A 20,299-nucleotide genomic window follows, 5' to 3' on the forward strand; every position below is an offset into this window, starting at 1 on the left:
TTCTTTAGCATACTGTTTTAGTTTGTTAAATCTGCCAAAATGCGATATACCAGATATGGAATGACTTCTACAAAGGGAATTTATTACATTACAAGTTTACAGTTCTAAGGACAGAAAAATGTCCAATCTAAGGCATCTAGAGAGAGATATCTTGACTCAAGCAAAGGCCGATGGTGTTCAGGGTTGCTCTGTTGGCTGGGATGGCCCACATGGTGATGTCTGCTAGCTTTCTCTCCTGACTTCTTTAAAGAGCTTCCTTGGGGCCTTTTTTTAATGCAATTCCAAACATCTGGGTCTCATGTTGGCTCTGTTGGCTCTGTGGCTTTTTCAAAAATGGTTTCTTCTTAAGCAACCTCACCTTGAATGGTTGGAGACACATCTCCATGGAAACAACCCAATCAAAATGATCCCACCCAACAATATTTAATCAGGATTAAAGAACATGGCTTTTCTAGGATACACGACAGTTTCAAACAGGCACACACACTATGGCCTGTGTTTAGCTAAATGATAGTGCACAATGATTATAGACCTAGTGTTTCACTCCTGTGTAGTTCATTCATTTTATTTAAAGAATAAATTATAAATTAAGGAACTCCTATATTAAGTATAGACATAGAATTTCTCACATGCAATTTCTCTGGTTTGATTATCAGAATGGTAGATTAGAACTCTCCACTTCCCTTAGATTTATCTTGTGAATTCTCTCATGTGGTATAACATCAGACCATCTCCTACCAGGTTTTGCCATATAGAAGACATTCACATGAATTACCTCCTGTGTGAATTTCCATATATTAGCTGAAGTATATGGATGACTAAAGGCACTTCCATATTGATTACAAACATAGTGTTTCTTCAGTATGTGAGTTCTCTGGTGTGTTTAAAGGATAAAGGGATGGTTAAAGTTTCTACCATATTCAAAATTTTATAGTGTGAGTTCTCTCATTCCATCTAAGGTAAGAATATTGATTTAAGGCTTTCCCTCTCTGATGACATTCATAGGGTTTGTCTTCAATTTGAATAATCATATGTTGTATAAGGTTAGAAAATTAAGTTTCTCAATATAAATGCTATTCTCAAGGTGTCTGTCCAGTGTCTGTTCTCTGATGTGGACAGAGGGCAGAATTATGAATGGAAGCTTTTACACATGGATGATATTCATGGGGTTTCTCTCAAGTGTGAGTTCTCTCATGTCGTCTAAGATTAGAATTTCGACTGAAAGCTTTCCCACATAAATAGCATTTATATGGTTTCTCTCCAGTATGAGTTCTCTCATGTTCTCGAAGATAAGAACTTTGACTGAAGGCTTTTCCACATAGATGACATGTATAGGGCCTCTCTCCAGTGTGAGTTTTCTCGTGTTCTCTAAGGTTTGAATATCGTCCAAAGGTTTTCCCACATAGATGACATTCATGGGGTTTCTCTCCAGTGTGAGTATTCTCATGCCGTCTGAGGATATACCATTGTATGAAGGCTTTCCCACATAGATGACATTTATAGGGTTTCTCTCCATTGTGGTTTCTCTCATGTTGTCGAAGATAAGAACTTTGACTGAAGGCTTTACCACATAGATGACATACATAGGGCTTCTCTCCGGTGTGAGTTCTCTCATGTTCTCTAAGATGAGAATATCGACTAAAGGCTCTCCCACATAGATGACATTCATGGGGTTTCTCTCCGGTGTGAGTTCTCTCATGTTGTCTAAAATTAGAATATCGACTGAAGGCTCTCCCACATAGATGACATTCATGGGGTTTCTCCCCAGTGTGAGTTTTCTCATGTTGTCTGAGGGTAGAATATTGACTGAAGGCCTTTCCACAGATATGACATTCATGGGGTTTCTCTCCCGTGTGAGTTCTTTCGTGTTGTCTGAGGGTAGAGCAATGAATGAAAGCTTTCTCACATAAGTGGCATTCATAGGGTTTCTCCCCAGTGTGATATCTCTCATGTTGTCGAAGATAAGAACTTTGACTAAAGGATTTTCCACATACATGACATTCATAGGGCTTTTCTCCAGTGTGAGTTCTCTCATGTTCTCTAAGATTAGAGTATCGACTGAATGCTTTTCCACATACATGACATTCATAGGGCTTTTCTCCAGTGTGAGTTCTTTCATGTTCTTTAAGATTAGAATATCTACTGAAGGCTTTCCCACATAGAAGACATTCATGGGGCTTCTCCCCAGTGTGAGTTCTCTCATGTTCTTTAATATTAACATATTGACTAAAGGCTTTCCCACATAGCTGGCATTTATAGGGTTTCTCTCCAGTGTGAGTTCTCTCATGTCGCCTGAGGGTAGAGCATTGACTGAAGGCTTTTCCACATAAATGGCATTCATAGAGTTTCTTTCCAATGTGAGTTCCATTGTATTGTCTGAGGCTAGAGCTTTCCAAAAAAACCTTAGCACTTTCATGGCATTCATCTGATTTACCTCTACTGTGATTCTGCTTATGTTGACTAAAAGATACCTGATCACTGAGGACTTTTGCAAGTGGTTTACTGAAATAAGGTTTCTTTGTCTTGTGAACTAATGCTTGTTGAGTCACTGTGAATCTGTGAGTGGAGTCTTCTTTCAAATAATTACACTTAAAGGAATTCTTTTGAGTGTAAGATCTCTGCTGTGGGGAATTAAATGAGACATGTAAAACATTTGTCTATATATATTATTTTTTATTTCCCTACATATGAATTCTAGACTAACCTTCAAGTGACAGTCTCCAATTAAAATCTTTCCCATGTTAGTTTCATATACACACTATTCTCCTTCATTACCAAAGATTTTCTCTATTATAGCATACCAATTACAGAACTATACAATCAATTTAGAATTTCATGATGTTTCAAAGATTACATATGTGAACCACATTTATGCAATTATCTTTTTATATAAACTCAGGTTAGAGTTTTGTGTTCAGGTTAATTTTTCCCTAAATTTGAACTATCAGAGATGTTTGTTGGATTAGCATTTAATCCCAACATTAATTACAATTAGTTGATTGTACTAAATTTCTAATTTATTGCACTCTCAAGGGTCTGTTTGGAAAACTAGGGCTCACACCAATGAAGCTTACCAATAACATGATGTTAAAAGTGTCTTTACTGCAGATAGGTTGCATGAATATAATTTCTTCTTTTTTAAAGGCACTTTTGTTGCCTGTAATAATTGAAAAAAACACAATAAATTATTAAATGAGCATGAGGGGAATGAAAATGTTGGAAAGCCTGAATAATCCCTCTCAGTATATCTCAACATTAACACTTGGCTGGGAAAGAATATCTAATTAATAAATACACTGGCAGAAGAAACCATTACAGGACATTAAAAATAAGAAAATTTTTCAGGATTGAAATACAAGAAAAATAAAAAGTTGGGATGTCAAGGAGATAAAGAGAGAAGATCTTCAAAGGAAGGACCAGGACAAGGACCATTATGTGAAAGTTTTATTCTAAACTAATTGTATATGAATATCCCTTTACCAAAGTCAAATTCACATGAAAAGAGCTTAATGAGTATATGGAATAATGACTGCATATGAAGAAAATTTCCCCACCTACAGTTGAGAAGTTATAACTCACTTACAGAAACCTGAATTTGATATTTCCAAACACCTACTACTAACTGGCCAGGTCCCTCCTCTACTAGTGCACAGGTTCCTTGAGCTCACCTGCACTCTGTTTTTTGAGAAATTGTATTCCTTCTCTCCACAATTCCTCTTCTTGTGGCAACTGGGAAAACACATCTGATTTGGAGACCTGATATCCTATTTGTAGGAAAAAAAATGTCTATATTTTAGTGTGTTAAAAAGAGTGAACTAACATCAACCCCATGGCAAACTAACAAAGAATAAGGTCAGCATTCTAGGTCAGCAAGGCAAAAGTACTTTGAACATAGAATATTGCCAATATTTTACAAAAAAATTGGGTAACAGTTGACCTTGTGCCCATTATAGTGAGCACTTGTATTTGTTGCTGCCCATGCACAATTTCAAAGAGAAACTGTAAAACCATACAAATTCTAAATGGGGAGAATTTCTGTGTTTCCACAGGGTTTGGTTACTATTTTCAAAAATAATCCAATAAACATAAACTCCATCAGAACAATCTAAATTCTATGTGTAAAATGATACATATGATGGTTTTACTATTCTGTTCTGAAGATTCAGCATAGCCCTTGAAATACAATAATTATTTCAAAATATTTAGTCACTTATTTATGTATTCAAAATTTACTCACTGAGTTCTTAGCATTACTAAAATGTAGATTACGAGGGGATGGTTTGGGGGTAGAAAATGGAAAGTTGATGCTAAATTTGTACAAAATTTATATATAGGTTGATTGAAAATGTTTGGAAATGGATAATGGTAATAGTAGTACATTATTGGGAGAGTAATTGACAGCACTAATTATATATAGGTGAAGGTGGCTAAAAGGGGAAACTTTAGGCCACATAAAAACTAAAAGTTAAAACATATGACTGTATAAAGCAGTGATCCGTATAATAGAACGTGGGCTATAACAAATTTTATAAGAATGTTCTTTCATGAATTATAATGAATGTATGGCACTAATAAAAGGAGTTAATAATATATAGGAAAAACCACCTATTTTAAAAATATGTATATAGTTAATAGTACTATTTCAATAATCATTCCTCAACTGTAACAAAGGTAGCTGCCATTAAAAATAATACAATTATAAAAAGTGTGATCATAAATTATAAAAGTTCCACACTATTGCAAGGTGTTGGAGGTGGAATTATGTTTGAGAATCCTGTATTTTATGCATGACTGTTCTGTAAACCCACAACTTCTCTAATAAATTTCTTTAACAAGGATACAAAACTCATTTAGGCAGTTGCATGTTATAAAATGATATAAAGTAACATAAAAGTTTTAAAATGTAAAAACATAAAACAATAAACAAAGTTTATTCAACAATATGGAGAATCTGATCTAAATATTTAAATAAGTAAATAGAAGATGATACATGATAAATATTTATGTATTTGGTAGAATACATTAGAACACACTAAATAGATGATAGAGATAGATATCAATGATAGAAAATTTTGTTTGAGACTCACCTACTGAGAAAAGATGATTGATATTCTCCAGCATTACTTCTCTGAACAGCTTTCTCTGGGATGTATCTAGCAGGGCCCATTCTTCCTGGGTGAAGTCTACAGCTACATCTTTTAAGGTCACTAACTCCTAAATCACAGAAATTTGCATTCACAGAGGGCCAACCTTACCAATGTCCTGAGTGTGTTGTTCAAAAATGACAGCACTGAGGAAGCAGAGACTGTGTTTATAAAGCTCAAAATGTGTTTGGAGTTCCAGTAAGATCACTTTCAATACTAAACTACCATCTGCCTTTCACATACACTCATAGACACACTGAATTCATAAAACTCTATTGCAAAGGAATATCATGTAATATTTGTTATGATATACTCCTGGAAATTTGCCATTAAACTTGTAATTATGATTTCCTGGTGCTCATTATAAAACTTGCACTTGAGAAATCATAACTAAAACATGCTTTTCCACCAATTTGAAATAAATCTTGTGACTCATCATAAGGCAAGCATTATCCATGATATTTCACTTTTCAGTGATGATATGGTTAGCTTATTCTCCTATATAGATGATCTCATTTGCCTCTGATTTACAAAATTGTTTAACAATATATTCAGATATTTTCACAGATCCAATGAGCTAATGTGTGAAGTGCTTTCTAAATAAACCCAATCCACTTAATTGGATTGAGTTGTTATTAATATTATATTATGTTATTCATTAAAATGGCAAGGAATTTTGAAGCAATATCCAGAATTGTGGAGTACTTAGCATGTTTCATACAGAACTCTGGATTAATAAGGGCTGTCTCCCTCAATTCTACATAACTTAGGTGTTCACTATAAGCACAGATGATTCATGATAACAAATAGGGACTCCTGAGATGGTTGTACTGAAAGATGGACCTAGCCTGACCACTTCTGTGGTAGGAGACTCCCATTTTCAACTTTTTCTGGGGTCTATGAACACTAGTTTTCATTGTCTATCATTTATATTCATCTGTCTGTGGAAGATTAATAAAGCCCTTGACTGCTTCTTGTATCACCAATCCTGTAAACTTTTCACAAGGGCATGAATTTTATTGTATTATATTCCTCCTGAATCACAGCCAAAATTAAGGAAACAATACTTCCTATACATTGCACCCATTTATAAGATTTGAATAAAACTGTTTTACAAAAATTTAAGCTGGGGAATTGGGAACTACAGTGTTAAGGGGGAACTTTAGTTTTCCTTTTTTGAAGCTTTCAAAATGTGAAAATATATTCTATCAAAACCTTAAGAAACTTAAAATTGGGGAAAATAAACAAACGGTTTCTTCTTTCCTTTAATTTGCCAACCTTCTTTCTTGTGTCTCTGTCAAAAATGCACAGCCCTAAACCCCAGCAACTGTAACTCTGGATTGACTGAATGCACCTGCTGAAATAACAGCATCCATACTGTACCATAACTATTTTAGAGTCCTGGGTAAACTTAAGCTCAGATCTTGAATAGCTGATGAAAGTATTTGAAATATCCATCCAACAGAAGAAATCTGCCCATATACCAATGACAGAGATGTAATTTCAGTTAAAGAAGAATTCCATACTTACCCATGGTTGCATTGTCAATAGCTCAGCTGACAACTGTCTTCCTCTGGGTTTTCTCTCACACCCAGACAAACAGTAGGTGAGAAAACCTGATAATGGAGAAAGAACCCTTCAGATTCAAGTTCTGGCCACAATATCCAGACACATCTGTTATGAATTCCAAACACTTCATATGGGAGTAGCCTCAGCCCAATCAGCATGAAATGTGCTCCAAGAGAAGTAAGGGGAGGCTACTCCTCTCGCAGGCTCAAAATGTAGGAGTTCTTAGATACTCTAGCTAAAAAAGACATGGATCCCTCTATGGTACAGATAAAAAACATAATAATCATTGAATTTGAGGTTTCAATTAGCCCATGATGTTCTTTGATTTTCAGTATACTCCCTGGTTTCAACATAAGAATGCTTGACTCCTGTCAAATCTGGAATTGGGTCTCCAACAGAGAATGCAGTCTGGATTTTCCCATAAATAATTATTACAAGTTTATGTACTAGGAACATCCATCCCCATCCTTTGGATTCTCATTCCCTTCCTGTTCTACCCTGCATTTACCCTCCAAGCTACACTTATACTAAATCATCTTGGTGTTTCCACAAGTGAAGCCTAACAATGTAACTCCCTCGAAACAGAATTCTAAATCACACATTAATGGACTTGCATATAAAGCAAGAAACTTAAGAATAGTTTATTATGAGGTTGATTAATTCAAGTTCTTGGTCAACTTAGAGGGATCAATAGCTTCCATCATACAAATCTAGTCATAAAAATATCCCATTTCAGAAAATAGCAGAATAGGTTGATCCAGGACTCAGTCCTTCCACTTTTAAGCAGCCAAAAAAACTTTTTGAAACAACTATTTTGTAACTTCTGAGTTAAGAAGGACACTGTTTCAGCATCCAGAGAAGAGTGTCAGGAAGATGATGATAACTTACAGTAAAAAACAGTAAACTGCTCTCTCCACATGGTGGCTACTGTGCCCATACCTTCCTCTCAAGTCACATATCCTTGAGGTCTAACCCCAGGCTAGTTTGCTAGTGATAAAAAGGGAAATATAAAGCTGCAGGAGAAAGCATCATGTTATGCACAAGGAAGTCTCAATTAGACTGGGCACTGATTTCTCATCAGAAACCATGGAGACAAGAAAGAAGTAAGTTGAAATATCTAAAGTGCTGAAGGAAAACAACTGCAAGCCAAGAATTTTATATCTGATTCTCTTTCAAAAATGTGGGTGAGATTAAGACTTCTCAGATAAACAAGGTGAGGCAGTTTATAACTATACCTGACCTATAGGCAATACTAAAGGTAGTTCTTCAGACTGAAAGGAAGGAACACTAGACAATGTTTCAAAGAATCATAAAGAAATAATGACCCATTTTAAAGGTAACCATTTGGGTGATTATGAATGCCAGCATTATTTTGTTGTACTGTTCCATATGTAACTCTACTTCTCACTTCCTTCAGATGCTGAAATGCATAAAAATAATGATAAATCTGTGTATTTTAATATACAATATACAAAGATAGAAGTGTAACAAGTACAAAAAATTTAAGGGTGCCATGGAGTATAGGATGTATATGTATATACATTCAGAGTTAAGAAGGCATCCAAACAAATGATTGCTATATAATTAGGATGTTAAATTTTAACCCCATGGTAATTACAAGGAAAACAGATGAAAAATATATCAACATGGAAATGAGCAGTCATTCAGTGTGGTACAACACCAAAGAAAATAAATGTAAAACTAAGCATTAACAGAACTGAGGAAAAAATCATAAATGAGTTACAAACACTAAATACAAAATGGCAGAAGAAATTGCAGTATTGTCAATAGTATCAAAGCAAAGTATCAACTATCATAATTACAATGAGAAAAGAAGGAGTTAGGACAGGGCAGACCTCTGAATGACCTGAGGTACTATCATGCTATTCATACTAACAAGATATGGTAATAATGCTTGTTGGGAATTTTTCATAGGATTTTTTTTGCAGGTATTAAAAATAAAAACACTACTTACATATTTGTACATAATGCCTCTTTCATTAGTTTTCTTATAAGATTGTCACTAAGAGAATGGCAAGACACATTAGCTGAGAATGTTCTCTTGGTGAGGGAAAATTCTTTTATCTGTGAGCTTTCCCTAGGAGAGAAGAATAGTACCAGCTACAAGTATCTACTCTGTATTTCTGAGCAAAAGTAGTGTCCTCAGAGCAACCAAGACCTCTAGGAAACAAACAAGTAAGATGATAAAACACGAACAAAACCTGGACAGTGGAAGGATGACCAGAGGCCACTTAAGTGGCTTTTAACTTGTGCATTTAATTTACACAAGGGAACGATCATACAACTTATTTTTACTCAGAGAAAAGTTCAATTTCAAAGGAAAATAATGTGGATGGCAGGAATTGAAAAACCTAATGAGAATGAACTTAATTTCTTTCAGAATACAAGAGAATCTTGTTTTAAATTTTCTAGGACATTATTGCATCTAGGATATCTTTCACTCACAGATGTAGGTCCTAAAGGAAAAGGACCTTAGTTTCTTTGGTTTGTGGGGAGAATGAAAAACAGAATTTCTGACAAGCTATGGTAGTGCAGCACAAATGAAATAATTTTCAAACTAAAATCTCACCCCCAAAACAGACCACCTACTCCCAAACAAAACCAAAATCCTCGACCTAAAAATCCAAGATGACCAAACTATAAAAAAAAAAAAAATCAAATATTTCAAAAATGCCTTCTGATTCTCTGTACAAAAAGTGATGGCATAAAAACACTCACGTGAAAACAGTTTTTATCTTTCAAGTCCTAAAATCAAGAATCACTTCCTTGTGGTTCAACCTCTAACACTTAATTAAAGCATTCAGGAACAGTCTCAGAATCCAAGGCCTGACACATAAACCCATCCCTGCCGATCCTGGGGTCCTTCGGCATGTGATCCGAGGCAGCCCCAATGAACTTCTTCCTCAACAAAACCAGGAAATGGCTGCATGCACAGGTCCTTCTTCCACCAAGACTGCACTGGGGACAAGGGCCTTGGGCCGTTCTGGCCTATTAATTGTCACAATAATGGGTCTAGCCATTTCTAATATGTCACTGGTCATCACAGGCCATCTGGCAAAAATGTTTGGCTCACTGCCTGAGAGAAAACAAACAGTTCCCCGTTTGGTTCCAGGCACTATCCTAGCTAAGCAGGTAAGATTCACTGCTGTGTCATGGGAGAAGAATCTTCTGGATGCACATGTGGCGTGTGTCTGTCCATGCATGTCCACTAGCGGTGTCCAGTGTAGGCTTTGAACCAGGAGTTGACGGAGGCAGCCGCCGAGGAAATCATGCCGCCTGCGCTGCTGCTTGCGATGGGTGGGGATGCCTGGGTGCTCTGGCTCTGGGAGACTTCCACGGGCTGGGAAGGGATATCGCAAAACCAGGGGCTTGGCAGGTTCTTCCAGTCCGTGCCCAGGTCGGTCTCCTCACTGACGTGCTCACCTCTACTCTCATCAGATTCTCCAGCAACTCCGGGATCCACAAACTCCACGGACTACTCGAGGCCTGCGAGCACTTCGAAGGGTCCAGACCTGCCTAGGTGTTCAGAGTTTGTACTGACCAGGTACATTACATTCCTGAGGGTATGCAGCGGTTGTAATTGATCTAAATTTACATGCTGAGAAAAGCAAAGGTAAAGGATATTTGCATTCAATTTCTTCACTGCTTGAGTAAATTTCTGTCTGCTGAGACTTTCCCCACAAAATCCACTGTTGCAGTTTTTGGGGAAGATTTACATTGAGTAATGTGATAAAATATTGACCAGCTGAGTTGCATAGCATAGTGCAGCGCTGATTGTGTAAGCAGGATTATTATGCTCCATATTAGGCCCCTGCATTGTTTTCTTCTCTTCCACCCAATTGTGGTAGGCAGAGTAGTCCCCATTGTTCGGGAGACTAATCCAAGGCCCAGTAATGCTGATACTGGTGTCCCCGTTGTGGTCGTCACAGACCCACCTCCCGGAGACGTAAGTTGTCCTCCGGTCTTCGGCAAGCTTGCTGACGGTGCTGGAGGTCATGGCACTTTCTGAAGACACGTCAGCAAGATCTCTCACACCAGTCTTTACTTCCTCGATGGGAAAAATGACAGAGGTGAGCTCTAATATATGAGATCCCAGAAGATTTGTCAGACTCTCACAATGACTCTTTAAGTCTATGTTTTTTTTTCCACAACGTCACCAAGTTTGCGATTCTGTCTCTGTATCTTCTCCTTTTTCCCTTGATGCCGCTGTGCGCGACTATAAAGCTTCTGATTCCTTTCCTTAGTTTTGAGAAGACCTTCAGAATTTTTCTTCATTTCTTCGTTTCCTTTACATATGGTTTAATTGTTCAATCCTCATCTTGCAGGACATGATTTTCCATCTCAACTGATCTGTTATCCATTTTCCTTCCAGAGCTTTTAACACATGTTTTTGAAATTCTTCTTGCTTGCTCTTAAGTCGGCTTAACCTTTCCTTCTTGTCAATAAACCTCTCACGTTCGCCGCCGTCAAAATAGACGAAATCCCCGTTCTGGACACACTTTGCACAGGTCAACCTCCGGCGGGTGGTGTTGCATAGTGGGCACCGCTCAACCGCCACGTACACCCCTCCGCATCATCCACAGAGTCCACCAGGTCCCTAGAGAGAGGCCGGTACTTGCAGCTCGGAGCCTCCGGCACCTGGCTCCCTTCCCACTGGGAGACGCCATGATGATCTAGTCACAAGGTTTTTAAGATCATATGGTCACACTGTAAAAGCTATATAGTTATATAGGGGGTGCAGCGGTAGTTCAGTGGTAGATTCTCGCTTGCCATGTGGGAGACCCAGGTTCAATTCCAGGCCCATGCACTTTCCAAAACAAAACAAAACAAAACAAAACAAAAGGGAGCAAAGAAAGAAAGAAAACCAATCAACCAAACAAAAGTCAACAAGTGGTGCAGCAATAATGGATACTCAGCTGGAAAAAGAATGAAAGGTGACCTCCGCCACACAGCCAAAAAAAAAAAAAAAACTATATAGCTAGCTATATAATCATCATAAAAAATCAAGGCTACTGGATTATAGTTCAACAGTTTCAGGTCTTTCTTCTAGCTATTATAGCACACGAGAAACTAAAAAGGAATGCCTAAATAACGCATACGAATAACCTCTCGAATGACTCCTTGACTCTATTTGAAATCTTTTAGCTACTGAAACTATTTCTTTTCCCCATTTTTGTCAAGAAGGAACTGTCGATCCCATGATGCCAAGGCCAGGCTCATCCCTGGGAGTCATGTCCCATGTTGACAAGGAGCCAGTGAGAGCCATGTCCCACATGGGAGTGAGGGTAGTAGGTTCATTTGCAGAGTTGGTTTAGAGACAGAGACTACACCTGAGCAACAAAAGAGGTTCTCTTGGGGTGACTCTTAGGCATAATTATAATTAGTCTTGGCTTGTCCTTTGCAAGAATAAGTTTAAAAGGGCAAGCCCCAAGATTGAGGGCTTGGCTTATTAAATTGGTAGTCCCTAAAGTTTGCAGTATCAGGAATTCCCCAGATGGGGAAGTTTCGTATTTCCAAATTGTTCTCCAATCCCTCAAGAGGACTTTGCAAATATCTTTTTATTTTATGCCCAAATTACTTTGGGGCGTATCAGGGTATTACATTAACCTGTACAAAATAGCAAGGTCTCATTCCCCATTCAAATTTCCACGTAATTTTTCTGTTTACATAAACTGATCATACAGATTAAATTAGACAGGGTGCTACAGAAAATATAAATTTTGTACCAAATAAACATCTCTTCCTTTGGTCTTACAAAGAAATTGAAGTTTTATAATACAGTCAATATTATCTTTTCCCTGTATCCTGATTTACCTTAGTCCTAACCAGATCAGCTTAATTCACATCTCTAATGGAGGTCTTATCTCTTTTTCAGCTTCATTTATAGTTGCTGTATGGGGTAATGTTGGGCTACAGAACACTAACTCTGGGTCCTCAGGTGTCTTACAGATGCCCAAATTTCCAGGGAACAAACAAGTTATACACAAAGTGCTCAGTATATCAGAATTCAGAAATAACAGTTACAGCTCTGGAATAGATGTAACTGCTGTAAGAGCTTACAATCTAGGAATCTTTACAATAAGACTTTTTATTTTGCACTCCTTAATCGTCAATTGCCCAATCTCTGCCCACATTTTACCACTGGATAACCTATACTCTCATATTCAATTCTCAGAATTTGCACTTTATATTTAGTCCATATTAGTGAGGCCTTACAATATTTATCTTTTCACGTCTGTCTTATTTCACTCAGCATGATGTCCTCAAGATCCATTCACCTATTTGCATGCCTCACTTCATCCATTCTTGATGCCACTCAATATTCCACAGTATGTATACACCATATTTTGCATTCTGTTCATCAGTTGATGTACCCTTAGGCCACCTTTATCCATTTCAAATCATGAACACTGCCAACATAAACACCAGTGTGCACATATCCATTCATGTCCCTGCTTTCAGTTCTTCCAAGTATATACCTAATAATAGGTTTGCAGGATAATATTGTGTGCTGGCTTGATGCTGTTATGTACCTGAGAGAAGCCATGTCATTTTCCTGATCCAATATTGTGGGGAAGCCATGTTTCTTTTAATCGTGATTCAATATTGAGGTGGAAATGTTAGGTTGTTTCCATGGAGATGTAACAAACCAGTTGTGGGTGGGACATTTGATTGAATTGCTTCTATGGAGAGGTGATAAACCCAATTATAAATGTAATCTTTTGATTAAATGGAGATTTGATTCTGCCCATTCAAGATCGGTCTTAATTTGCTTTCTGGAATCCTTTAAAAGATGAAACATTTTGGAGAAAGCTCAGAACTGAGAGCGATGCAGATATTTGGAGATGCCTAGAGTGCCAACAGGAAGAGCAGATGCCTAAACATGCACATTTGGAGATACAGAGCCCAGGAGACATCACCATGTACCTTCCCATGAGATGCTAGGCAAGCCAGAACCCAGACTTGTGTAGCAGAGAAGCTAAGTGAAGGCCCACAATGCTTAGAGAGGAAACCACTGGCATCAGAAGCTGGAAGCAATGAAACTGGAAAAACAAACCAGCAGATGCCATGTGACAGACATTGGCCTTTCTTGAGCCAAGCTATCTTTATCTGGATGCCCTAGTTTGGACATTTCTATGGCCTTAGAACTGTAAATTGTAACTTTATAACTTCCCTTTTTAAAAAGTTATTCCATTTCTGGTATACTGCATTCTTGTAGCATTTAGACAACTAAAATACATGACAACTCTCTTGTGGAATCACCACACTGCCATCCAGAGAGGCTGTACCATTCTACTTGGTCAATAGGTACATCTCTCTCTCTCTCTCTCCACATTTCCTCCAGCACTTGCTTCTTTCTGTTTATTTTTTATTTATTTTTTTAATTATTTTTTTATTAATTAACGGAAAAAAAGAAATTAACCCAACATTTAGAAATCATACCATTCTACATATGCAATCAGTAATTCTTAACATCATCACATAGATACATGATCATCGTTTCTTAGTACATTTGCCTCGGTTTAGAAGAATTAGCAACACAACTGAAAAAGATATAGAATGTTAATACAGAGAAAAAAATAAAAGTAATAGTAGTAAAAACAAAACAAAACAAAAACCTATAGCTCAGATGCAGCTTCATTCAGTGTTTTAACATGATTGCTTTACAATTAGGTATTATTGTGCTGTCCATTTTTGAGTTTTTGTATCTAGTCCTGTTGCACAGTCTGTATCCCTTCAGCTCCAATTACCCATTATCTTACCCTGTTTCTAACTCCTGCTGGACTCTGTTACCAATGACATATTCCAAGTTTTCTGTTTATTTTTTAAAGTTTTATTCTAATATCATACAATCCATCCTAAGTAAATTATCAACAGTTCCTGGTATAATCACCTAGCTATGCATTCATCACCACAATCTATTTGAGAACATTTCCATTTAATCTGCAAAGAAAGAAGAGGAAAAAATGGATAAAATAAAAAGGAGAAACACCAACACCACTAGGAATCCCATATCCTTTCCTTCTATCCACCTCTTACTGACAATGTGATTTACTTTTGGTATATTGCCTTTGTTACAATAAATGGAAGCATATTACAATGTTACTGTTAATTATAGAGCCTATTTTGCATTGATTGTATTTTTTCCATATGCCATTACCATTTTCAACACCTTGCAATGTTGACATTTATTTGTTCTTCCTCATGTAAAAACATTTTTGTATTTACACATTTAATCACCATCACTGTCCAGTCTAGGTTTTGCTAAGTTATGCAGTCCCAGTTTTTAATGTTATATCTTTCCTTCTGGTGCCATACATGTCCTTAGCCTTTTTCTTTCATCCATAGTGACATTGAGCTTTTTTCATTATACTTACAATATTGAGCTTTCATTTTGCTGTTACTGATAGTCTTCATTTCTACACTCTCCAAACCTCTCTTCTGTCTTTTCCTATTTAATTATAGTGATTTCTTTAGTATTTTCTGTAGAGCAAGTCTCTTGTCAAAAACTTTGTCTGTCTGAAAATAGTTTAAACTACCCCCTCCCCTGCTTTTTTTTTTTTGCATGGACAGGCACCAGGAATTGAACCCAGGTCTCCAGCATGGCAGGCAAGAACTCTGCCTGCTGAGCCACAGTGGCCTGCCCCCCATATTTTTTTAATGAACATTTTAATCTGATATACAATTCATGGTTGGCAGTTTTTTTTTCTGTTCAGTATCTTAAATATATCTTACCACTGTCTTCTTACCTCCATATTTCTGCTGAGAAACCCACATACAGTCTTACTGAACTTCCTGTGTGTGTGATGGGTGACTTTTCTCTTGTTGCTTTTAGAAATCTCCGTCTTGGACATTTAACAATCTAATTAGTGTATAATGGATCTATTCTATTTTTAGTATGCCATACTTCTTGGATCTGTAATTTAATATCTTTCATAAGAGTTGGGAAATTTTCAGCAATTATTTCCTCCATTATTCATTCTGCCCCATTCCCTTCTCTTCTCCTTCTAAGACACCCATAACACATATATTGATGTGCTTCATGTTGTCATTCAATGCCGACACCCTGCTCATATTTTTTCCATATCTGTTCTTTTGTGTCCAGGATTTCTTGTGTCCTGTCTTCCAGTTCACTAGTCTTTTCTTCTGCTTCTTCAAATCTGCTGTTGTATGTGTCCATCATGTCTTTCTTCTTTCTATTCTGCCCCTTTAAAAAATGCTTTTTATTGTATAATATAACATACATACAAAGCTAAGAAAGAAAAAGAGCAATAGTTTTCAAAGCACTCTTCAATAAGTAGTTACAGGACAGATCCCAGAGTTTGTCATGGGCTATTACACCATCACCTCAGATTTTTTTCCTTCTAGCTGCTCCAGAACATTGGAGGTTACATGGAATAAATGTTTTTTTTTATCATCACAATTGACTTTTTGTGAAAAATAACATACATACAAAAAAGCAATAAATTTCCAGGCACAGTGCAATAATTAGTTGGGGAACAGATTTCAGAGTTTGGTATGGGCTACAATTCCACAATTTGAGGTTTTTACTTCTAGTTGCTCTAAGATACTGGAGACTAAAAGAAATATCAGTATAATGATTCAGCAATTGTACTCGGTTGTTAAGCCCTACCTTCTCTGTATAACTCCACCATCAACTTCAATCATTGTTTATCATTCTTTAGGGGTCTTTGGGCTATGCCCATTCTAACTTTTACATGTTGGAAGGGGCTGTCAACGCTGTAGGGTAGGGAGATGGAAATACCTGATGTTCTGGAGAGGCTGGCCCCTCTAGGTCTTATCTGGTCCAGGGACCCATCTGGAGGTTGTAGATTTCTGAAAAATTATCCTAGGGCATGGAACCTTTGTAGAATGTTATATTTTGGTTGGGGGTTGACAAATTTTGATGGGTAGCAATGTCTAACTGAGGCTTGCAAAAAGAGTGACCTCTCAAATAGCCTCTCAACTCTATTTGAACTATCTTAGTCACTAATACCTGGTTACTCTACTTTTTGCCCTTTTGGACAGGATGGCATTGTTGATCCCCTGGTGCCAGAGCTGGACTCATCCCTGGGAGTCATCTCTCATGCCACCAGAGAGACTTTCATCTCTGGATGTTATGTCCCACATATGGGGGTGGGCAGTTATTTCACTTGCAGAGTTGGGCTTAGAGAGAGTGAGGCCACATCTGAGCAACAAAAGGTCCTCCGGAAATAACTCTTAGGCATACCTATAGGTAGGATAAGCTTCTCTGCTATATACATAAGCTTCACAAGAGCAAGCCTCATGATTAAGGACTTGACCTACTGATTTGAGTGTCCCTCATGTCTGACACAGTATAAGGGATTACCCTGGTGGTAAAGTTTAATAGCTCCATATTTTTTCTCCCATTCCTCAAAGGACTTTGCTAGTACTTTTTTTCTTTGTGAACACTGTTTTTTTTTTTTTAAAAAATACTTTAATAATAAAACAACATACAAACACACAAACATTCCATACATGGTATACAATCAATGGCTCACAATATCATCACATAGTTGTATATTCATCACCATGATCATTTTTTTAAACATTTGCATCACTCCAGAAAAAGAAAAAAGAAAAAACCTGATACATACCGTACACCTCACCCCACCCTCTCATTGATCACTAATATTTCCATCTACCCAATTTATATTAACCATTGTTTCCCTTATTATTTGTTTATTATTTATCCACATTTTTTTACTCATCTTTCCATACCCTAGTTAAAAGGAGCATCAGACATGTTTTCACAATGACACAGTCACATCATAAAAGCTGTATCACTATACAATCATCTTCAAGAAACAAGGCTATTGGAAACAGGCTCTACAATTCAGGTACTTCCCTCCAGCCACTCCAAAACACCATAAACTAAAAAGGGGTTGTCTATATAATGCGTAAGAATAACCTCCGTGATAACCTCTTGACTTTGTTTGAGATCTCTCAGCCATTGACACTTTATTTTGTCTCATTTCTCTCTTCCCCCTTTTACTAAGAAGGTATTCCCAATCCCTTTGACTTCATGTCCCACCTCATCTCAGGATTCTGACCCACATTACCAGGGAGGTTTTCATCCCTGGGTGTCATGTCTCATGTAAAGGGGGAGGATACCGAGTTCACTTGCCATGTTGGCTTAGACAGTAAGGCCACATCTGAGCCACAAAAGAGGTTCCCTGGGGGTGACACTTGGGCCTAATTTTAAGAGCTTACCCTATCTTTTGCAGGAATAATTTCATAAGGGTGCCAATATTTTTTTTATTATGTACTTAATATATTCTAGGATGTATCCAGGCATTACATTAAGCTATAGAGGATTAAAGGCACTCACTGGGGCTCCCTGTGTTTGGACTGTTTAAATGATTTATCCAGACAGGTTGAATTAGATTATGTGCTACAGAAAATTAGGTTCTGGATAAAATAAACCTTTCTTCCTTTGGTCTCAAAGAGTAGATAAGGTTCTAAAATATAGAAAATGTCCCATTTTCTCCAAATCATCTCCAACATTTGTAGGTTCCTGTTTGTTTAATAGCCATTCTTATAAGCATGAGGTGGTATCTCATTGTAGTCTTGATCTGCATTTCCCTTATACCTAATGAAAGTGAGCATCTCTTCATGTGTTTTGAGCCATCTGTATTTGCTATTCAGAAAAATGCCTATTCACACCTTTAGGCATTTTATAATTGGGTTGTTCAGTCTTTTGTTGTTGAGTTGTATGATTCCTTCATGTATACAGGATATCAAACCTTTGTCTGATGTGTGATTTCCAAATATTTTCTCCCATTGAGCTGGCTGCCTCTTCACCTTTTTGAGGAAGCTTTTTGAGGTGGAGAGCATTTATTTTTGAGGAGTTCTCACTTATCTATTTTTTACTTTTGTTGCATGTGCATTGAGTGTAAAGTTTAAGAAGCTACTTTCTATTACTAGGCCTTGAAGATGTTTTCCTACATTTTCTTCTAGAAGCTTTATGGTACTAGTTCTTATATTTAGGTGTCTGACCCATGTGCTGGTTTGAAAGGATTATGTAACCTAGAAAAGCCATGTTTAAATCCTGATTCATCTCATAGAGGTAGCAGGGTTCTTTTAAGGCCTATTAAGTATTGAAGGTTGGAAGCTTGATTAGATTATCTCCATGTAGATGTGACATGCCCAATTGTGGGTATTAAGCTTTAATTAGAAGGAGATGTGACCCCACCCATTCAGTTGACTCTTTATTAGTTTACTGGAATCCTTTAAAAGAGGAAACATATTTTGAAAAAAGCTTCAGTGTCATGAGAGTCCAGGCAGTAAGAAACTTTTGGAGATGAAGAAGGAAAATGCCCCCAGGGAGCATCATGAAACAAGAAGCCAGGAGAGAAAGGTAGCAGACATTGCCATGTTCTCCATGTGCCTTTCCAGTTGAGAGAGAAATCCTGAACTTCATCAGCTTTTCTTCAGTGAAGGTAATCTCTTGTTGGTGCCTTAATTTGGACATTTTATAGACTTGCTTTAACTGGGACATTTTCACGGCTTTAGAACTATAAACATGCAACTGATTAAATTCCCTCTTAAAAGCTGCTCTGTTTCTGGTGTATCACATTCTAGCAGCTAGCAAACTAGAACAATCAACTCTGAGTTAATTTTTGTATAGGGTGTAAGGAATGAGTTTTCTTTCATTCTTTTGACTATTGATATCCAGTTCTCCCATGCCCATTTATTGAAAAGACTATTTGGCCCCAGTTCAGTGGATTTGGGGACCTTGTCAAAAATCAGTGGATCATAGATTTGGTGGTCTATTTCTGCGCTCCTGATACAATTCCATTGATCAATACTTAGATCTTTGTGCCAGTACCATACTTTTATGACCATTATGGCTTATAATAAGTTTTAAAATCAGGAAGTGTCAAACCTCCCACTTTTTTTCACCTTATTTAGGATGCTTTTAGCTACTTGAGGTCTCTTTCCCTTCCAGATGAATTTGATATCTAGCTTTTCCAAGTCTTCAAAGTAGGTTCTTGGAATTTTGATTGGTATTGGATTGAATCCTTAGATTACTTTGGGTAGAATTGGCATCTTAACTATATTTAACCTTCCTATCCATAAGCAGGGAATGGCTTTCCACCTATTTAGATCTTCTTTGATTTCTTTTAGCAATGCTCTGCAGTTTTTTATGTACAAGTCCTTTACGGCCTAGTTAAGGTCATTCCTAGGTACTTGATTATTTGAGTTGATATTTTGAATGGAATTTTTCCCATAACTGATTCCTCAGGTCATAGTTTGTGTATAAAAACATTACTGATTTTTTCAGATTAATTTTATATCCTGCCACCTTGCTGAATTTATTAGCTCAATTAACATTGTTGTAGATTTCTCAGGATTTTCTGAGTATCATTTCACTTGCAAATAATGAAAATTTGACTTCCTCCTTTCAAATTTGGAAGTCTTTTATTTCTCTTTCCTGCCTGATTGCTTGACCTAGAACTCTTAGTACAACGTTGAATAATAGTGGTGACAGAGGGAGGGTATCCTTGTCTCATTCTTGTTCATAAAGGGAAAGCTTTTTC

General features: G+C 37.1%; 1 protein-coding gene and 1 pseudogene across 2 annotated transcripts in view; both read right to left on the reverse strand.

Moving 5' to 3' along the window:
* Positions 1–1,042: 1,042 nt before the first annotated feature.
* LOC143674122 (uncharacterized) overlaps positions 1,043–20,299 on the reverse strand; it is a 71,531-nt gene continuing 52,274 nt past the window's right edge. The window contains exons 2-6 of one of the 2 annotated variants that reach the window (XM_077149446.1): positions 6,675–6,760; positions 5,088–5,214; positions 3,669–3,764; positions 3,075–3,157; positions 1,043–2,618 (exon numbers count right to left, since the gene is read on the reverse strand). In XM_077149446.1, coding sequence (XP_077005561.1) covers positions 1,176–2,618; positions 3,075–3,157; positions 3,669–3,764; positions 5,088–5,214; positions 6,675–6,686 — 1,761 coding nt within the window. In that variant the 5' untranslated portion in view covers positions 6,687–6,760 and the 3' untranslated portion in view covers positions 1,043–1,175. Of the gene's footprint in view, positions 2,622–3,074; positions 3,158–3,668; positions 3,765–5,087; positions 5,215–6,674; positions 6,761–20,299 lie in introns of both variants that reach the window. The other variant, XM_077149445.1, reaches the window with a different exon arrangement.
* Positions 6,754–12,092, reverse strand: LOC143674126 (beclin 1-associated autophagy-related key regulator pseudogene; annotated as a pseudogene).

This window comes from Tamandua tetradactyla, chromosome 2 (genome assembly GCF_023851605.1).
Source record: "Tamandua tetradactyla isolate mTamTet1 chromosome 2, mTamTet1.pri, whole genome shotgun sequence".
Taxonomy (NCBI): Eukaryota; Metazoa; Chordata; class Mammalia; order Pilosa; family Myrmecophagidae; genus Tamandua; species Tamandua tetradactyla.